We start from the raw sequence: 6,208 nt of genomic DNA on the forward strand, positions 1-6,208 counted from the left end.
CTGGTGTAGGTGTCTGAGATGAAGAGCTGTCTGTTTAGACTGCGCTCACTGGCTTGAGGAATATGTGGCGTCCACGGTATGCGACAGTTCTGTTTTTCCAGGTTTAGAAATCGACGGGAGGGAGAAAACTGAAACATGTAAAGCTTTGTTGGGGATCAGATATCAACCCCCTTTGAGCTAGACCTGGGGCTTGCAAGGTGCCCACTTGCCTTTTCCAGCCTGACGGAGGCCAAGCTGTGAAGACATCGGTACTGCGGGCAACCGAGCCAGTCCCAAATTAATCTGAAGGATGAAAATGAACCTTAGGAGTGACAGTGAGACTTCAAGGAAGGAAGAACCACTTGGCAGAAACTGAACTCCTAACCCTGGACCTTTATCTCAGCCACACCTAGCGCAGATATGTGCTTCAGGAGCAAAACCTCAGTCTTCAGCTCGCGCATTAGAAGGATGGTAACAGCGCGGCTCCCCTCCAACAGGGACGGGCGGCAGGGCAGGCGGTGGGTCAATCCATCCATACAGGCATAAAAACAGGGAAACCTCAATAAATGCTGCAGGTTGATTGCTGCTAGTTTCAACGGACCTACTCTCAAAAAAAAAAACCCCAAAAAACACCAAAACCAACCCAAAAAACTCTAAACCCCCCCCCCCCATCAACAACAACAAAACCTGCTGCCTGAGAAAGGCCTCCACCAATCCTGCTAAAGCCTTTCCCACCTGCCTTAATTAAAAGAATAATTAGAAAGGTTATTTTTTTTACCACCTAACTTTGGTTTTAATTAAGCTGATCACACACAGCTGGGCTAATTAGCGTGCGGTAACCTATTTTCCTTATATAAAGACAGAAATACACAGCCAAGTAATCAGATTAATTTGTGTGCACCCATTTTTTTATGTCCGTGTACATTCGAACTATGAGTGTTGATATCGGCCCACGGATTAAAGCTAAATTTCCTGGATATGGTAATATCCTTAATTAGACCAAATAAAGCCAAACTTTGCAGGAAAAGATCTATTTTTCGGATGAGATGGGCTCGCGTCCCTGCTGCCTGCTCTCCTCGCTGCGGATTTATCGCTGGCCAGCTCAGGACGGTGACGGTACAGTTTATCTGTTTGATTTTTATTATTATTTTATATATTTGTCACGCAGGGAAAAACCCGTGAGAAGCTTTAGCGCGTTCCTCGCCGCGGCCGTTACCAGCGGAGGTTCCGCGGAGCCGGGGTTGAGCCCGGCGCGGCTCCGCGGGGATGCGCGGCTCGGGCTGCCCGAAAAATGCCCGTGTCCCTCCCGGGGAGGAGGAGGAGGAGAGAAAAGGAGCCGCTGGTGCGTCCCTGTAGCGACAAGCCTTGTTTCTGAGCAAGAGGCAAAGAGCTGTCAAACACCGCCTTTCGCTTTCTCCTTGCGGGAAGAAAATAAAATAATAATAATAATAATTTTAAAAAGGTAAAAATAAAAAGCGCCTCCGCTTTTCCTCCCTCCTCGTTTCATTATCCTCATTTGAAACGTTTCCGCGCAGCGAACGGGAGGGGTCCCGGGACACAGGACCCCTCGGAAGCCGCAGCCAAACCCCCAAAAAGGTCCTTTCGAGTCTGCACCGAGATGGGAAATTATTATATCAAACACACGAAGGTTTGCACGGGCCGAGCCGGGCGCTCCGCGGCCCCTCCGCGCACTGCGGAGCGCTCCGCAGAGGCCACAGACTCCTCAGATATAATTACGCGTGTTACACCGCATGCTCGTTTATTTGCTGCTCATACAATCGTGAAGCCCATGTACAAATAACATACATGTTTTATTTCGGTTCGATTTTTTTTTTTTCTTTAGGGACAAAACGTACACAAAAGGGCAGGGCGAAAAAAAAAAAAACCCACATAATTACAATTTTATACAGTGCAGAAAGAATTAAAATAGGTGACACGGAACTGTACAAAGTCGGGGCGAAAAAAAAATATAGAGGTGGGGAGGGAGGGGAATAATCCTTCATTATATATATATTTCTATAAAAACATATGGAGGATTGTCTTTACACAGAGACCATGATCCGTTTAAAATTTACAAAGATTAACTAAAAAAAAAATCTATATGGCAAATATTGCCAACAGAGATTCACCGATTTAATACTGATCAACTGAGACTACGCGTGTCTCGATTATTAGCAACAACAAAAAAAATGTAGAATAAATAACAGAATGAGCATGGCTGTCTCTTTTCAAAGTGCCTTATTCTCTCTGCATAGGGTCTGATCCTGCAGTCTTTATGCAGGCAAAAAAAAAAATTATTAATAGCTAAAAAAAAAAATATCCCTCTGAGAGATTTTTGCCCGCTGGGTGTTTGCCGGCAAAAAAAGAAAAAAAAAAAAGAAAAAAAAAAGAAAAAAGTATTTATCGGAAGAAGGGGCTTGACGTGAGACGGGACTGAGGGGGCTGGGGCGCAGGGGACCCGGCGGTGGGCCCGCTCCTCCCCGCGGTGCAGCGCGGAGGGGCCGCGGGATGCGCTGGCGTTGGGGTCGGGGTCCTCCCCAGCCCCCCAGCCCGATCCGGTTCTGCGCCTGCCAGCCGGGATGGTGGCATCGCTCCACGCCGATTACAAAACTGAATTAGTAATTTGATTTTTTTTTTTTTTTTAAGAAGCATCAAAACCTCATTTTTCAAACCCTGAACCCAAACTCGCAGTCGGGGTTTTCGGGACGACGGGGGGGGTTGCTAACCTTTTCTTTCAACCCAACCCCAAGCGAAGAAGCAGAAGAAGGCAGAGACCGTCTGTGATTGAAGACCCGTGTTGGAGGCCGGGTCCGGCCGATGCTCAGCTGCGGGGCAGGCTCAGCCCCGGGGCCGCAAGCCAGTCTGCAGAGACCCCCCCCCTTTCCACCGAGAGGGTCCTGGGGGGGTGCTGGGGTCAGGCCTCGCCGGCCCCAGGAGGTGTTTTTTTCCGCCCCGTATCACATAACGCACGGCTTGATGTCCTGGTATGTCACTTGTTGGTGGTAATAGGAGCCGCTGCCCGCTGAATGCATGGAGGAGGAGGCCATGGCGTTGAAAGAGAAGACGAATTCCTTTCTGTCGCACATGCTCGGAGACTGGGAGTGATACCGCGGGATGCCTGCGGGACGGGGGGGGGAAAGATTGTCAGCCATCGGAATTATATTTAGTAGAGGAGGTTGAGCGCGGGGTGGGGGAGAAAGCCGCCGTCTGGGGTAAAAAACAAAAAAAAACCCCGCAGCCCCCGGGTCTCAGCGAGGAATTGGGTGTATGTTTGCATGCACACATGTACACGGACGCTCACAAGGCTCCGCGGGCGCGGACAGGTGCGGCGGAGGGAACCCCCGCGGCCGCGGGACGGTGCGGCCCGAGGAGGCTTTGAGGAGATGGGATTTGCTTTGCGTTGGGTTTAGTTTTTTCCCCGTTTTACGCCCTTGAAGGTGCCGGCTGCCTCCCCCATCGCCTCCGCCCGCGCGGAACGTCCGCGGGGTGCGGAGCGGGGAAGCACATTCGTCCCCCGGGGCCGGCGGCAGGGACCGAGTGCAGAGACTGAGGGCGAAACGCCGCCGAGAGCGGGGCTGTCCCTGTCCTTTCTGCCGCCACCTCGGGACATAAAACGCCCACGAAAATGCGGGGTGCGCTGGGGAGGAGCGGCCACCCGGGACCCCGCTCCCCGCCGCTCCGGCGCCGGTCATTTGCGTGTTAATCCGGAGCATTTCGGTTAAGGCCGCGGGCGGGCCCGGTGGCTCCTCGGGCCGGGTTTTTGCTCCGTTTTCCTGCGGAGTTGGGTGCGGTGCGCTCGCCCGGAGCCGGGACCGACCCGGGACCAGGAGGGTGGCCCCGGCCCGGCCCAGTGCTGTGCCCGGGCTCGGCCGCTCCGTACCGGCCCGGCTGATGCTTTTTCCCCGTTTCGCTTCGTGTTTTTGACCCGCGAACGCTCCGTTTCACACCCAGGCACTTTCCATTCCCGGAAGGCCCGAGGTGATGTACGGGGACCCCAAAACCTGCCCCTTCACCCAGCCACCGCTCCCAGGGCTCCCCCGAGCCCCGAGAGCCCCCTCACCCGTCCCCCCGAGGTGAATTTGGGCCGCAGGACGAAGTCCAGCGCCGGCCTCGTCCCTCCCGAGGCCTCCTCCCGGCCAAAACACCATCTTTTTCCCCCTCAAGGAGCCAGGGCAAATCCACCCCCGGCAGCTCCATCCCGGGGCCGGGGGCGAGGCCGGGCCGGGGCTACGGGGCGCGGGTGGCCCAGGCCACCGACTTCCGCATGGGCGGATGAGCGGAGGGTGCGGGGAGGCGATGGGCCTGGAAAACACAACCCCGAGAGGAGCTGATGGCGGGGGCCGGGGCGGGAGGGGGCGGCGGACATCCCGGTGGGGAAATCCCCCCATTTTCTCCCTCTGAATCCCTCCAGGTCTCGATGGAAGTAGAAGACCCCTCGGGCCCACCCCCGTCCTCGCCTTCCCGCAGCTCCCCGCCTGCCTGAGCCCACCGGTCCTAGGCCCGGGGCGGCCCCGGTGGCAGAGCAGCCACCCGGGGGAGCAGAGCCCTGGCCCGGAGGTTCCCAGCCCCGCAGTGGCGGAAAGCGGGTCCCCCATCGGGGCGAGCCCCGACGGCTGCCTGGTTGCCCCTAGGAAAGGAGGTGAGGAGCAGGGGGGATGGCAGCCTCTTCCTCGGGAGAGTGCATTAAAACTCCCCACGAAGCGGGGCGGCTCGGCGCGGCCGGGATCCACGCGTGGCCGCGGAGCTCGCCTGCCCCACCGGCAGCCCCCGGCAGCCCCCCGTGGTGGCGGTCTCGGGTGTCTCCCACGCGTGTCCGCGCCTTACCTTGCAGCTCGGCGGTATTGTGGCTGTTCTGGTGCAGGTAGGACTGGTCGAGGGAGTGCGTGGAGAGGCTGGAGGAGAGCGGGTTGGCCGTGGGGTTGCAGGGCGAGAGGGGCTGCTGCTTGATGTAGGACGCGCCGGTGTTCAAGGCCGCCGAGGCGGAGGGAGCCCACGCCGAGGCCGAGCTGGAGTAAACCGAGTGGGGCTCCATCACACCGCCGCCGGCGAGCAGCGGGGAGGCGGGCACGGAGCTCTCGTGGTGCGGGTAGTCCCCCGCCGAGGAGCCGGTACAGCTGCCCATGTAGGAGTGCCCACCGTTGGCGGGCAGGTGGGGCACGGAGTGTCCCGCCAGGCCCATCCCCTCCACGTTGCTGGACAAATGCCCGTTCATCATCCCCAAGCCCCCTTCGAGGGAGAGGCTGTTGGGGGGGCAGGAGAGCCCGCCGGCCGAGCCCTGGAAGCCGTAACTCTCGGGGAGGTGGTTGAAGCTGAGCCCGTTCATCATGCTGTACATGGGCTTCAGCGCCTGGCATTTCCTCCTGAATCCGCGGGGTCGGCGGCGAAACGAGCCCTCCTCGAACATGAACTCGCTGGCCGGGTCGATGGTCCAGTAGTGGCCCTTACCCGGGCGTCCCAGCCCCTTGGGCAGCTTGATGAAGCACTCGTTGAGCGAGAGGTTGTGGCGCACCGAGTTTTTCCAACCCTGGTAGGAGCCGCGGAAGAAGGGAAAGCGGCTCTGCAAGAACTGGTAGATCTCGCTGAGGGTCAGGCGTTTGGAGGGTGAGCTCTGGATGGCCATGACGATGAGGGCGATGTAGGAATAAGGCGGTTTCTCCGGCCGCCGGATCCCCGCGTTCGTCTTCTTCGCCTTGGGACCGCCGCTGCCCGGGGCTCCGCCGCTGCCCGGAGCGCTGCCGGTCGCCCCGCCGGGCGCCGCGGAGGCGGCGTCCATGGCCGAGCTCTGCGGCTGCTTCTCGGCCACGGAGGACATGGGGCCGTAGCTGCTCTGCACCGGAGGAGGAGGGGGCTGAGAGGACAGAGCCTGCTGCGCTTCTGCAGTCATCTACGGCCAGGTCCGCGGCGGCCAGCCCCGGCCCTCCTCCGCCACCCTCCCCTACGCGCCCCCCCAAAAGGCCACGCTGCTGGGGGCTCGCCGCTCACTCACCCCCCCACCCACCCCCGGCCTCCTCCCGGCCCCCCGGCGGGGTTTCTTTCCACCGGGAGACTTCACCCCTCCGCAGATAAACAAATGGAAGCGACGACCCCCCCCTGCCCCCCCCCCCCCCTTTCCCTCCTCCTCCCACTTTATCCCTAAATCCGAGCCCGGCTGCAGAAGGCGAGCGAGAGGCGGAGGGTCGGGGGGTGGGGGGGGGGCGCAGGGAGGCGGGATGGGGGGGGCGGGTGGAAG

The 6,208-nt window shown here is 59.0% G+C and overlaps 1 protein-coding gene across 1 annotated transcript; it reads right to left on the reverse strand.

Moving 5' to 3' along the window:
- Positions 1–2,936: 2,936 nt before the first annotated feature.
- On the reverse strand, positions 2,937–5,863 carry FOXF1 (forkhead box F1). The gene is made up of 2 exons (XM_068411519.1): positions 4,804–5,863; positions 2,937–3,097 (listed from the first exon to the last, which is right to left on the reverse strand). The coding sequence occupies exons 1-2, from the start codon at positions 5,861–5,863 to the stop codon at positions 2,937–2,939; spliced, it is 1,221 nt and encodes a 406-aa protein (XP_068267620.1).
- Between the last annotated feature and the right edge of the window lie 345 nt (positions 5,864–6,208).

This window comes from Nyctibius grandis, chromosome 12, assembly GCF_013368605.1.
Source record: "Nyctibius grandis isolate bNycGra1 chromosome 12, bNycGra1.pri, whole genome shotgun sequence".
Taxonomy (NCBI): domain Eukaryota; kingdom Metazoa; phylum Chordata; class Aves; order Nyctibiiformes; family Nyctibiidae; genus Nyctibius; species Nyctibius grandis.

What these genes read in the sequence shown, in the direction of transcription:
- FOXF1 (XM_068411519.1), bottom strand. Translation starts at nt 5,863, where the DNA reads ATGACTGCAGAAGCGCAGCAGGCTCTGTCCTCTCAGCCCCCTCCTCCT. An exon ending in CAATACCGCCGAGCTGCAAG is followed by an intron (nt 3,098 to 4,803) that starts GTAAGGCGCGGA and finishes CCCGTCCCGCAG; the next exon opens with GCATCCCGCGGTATCACTCC.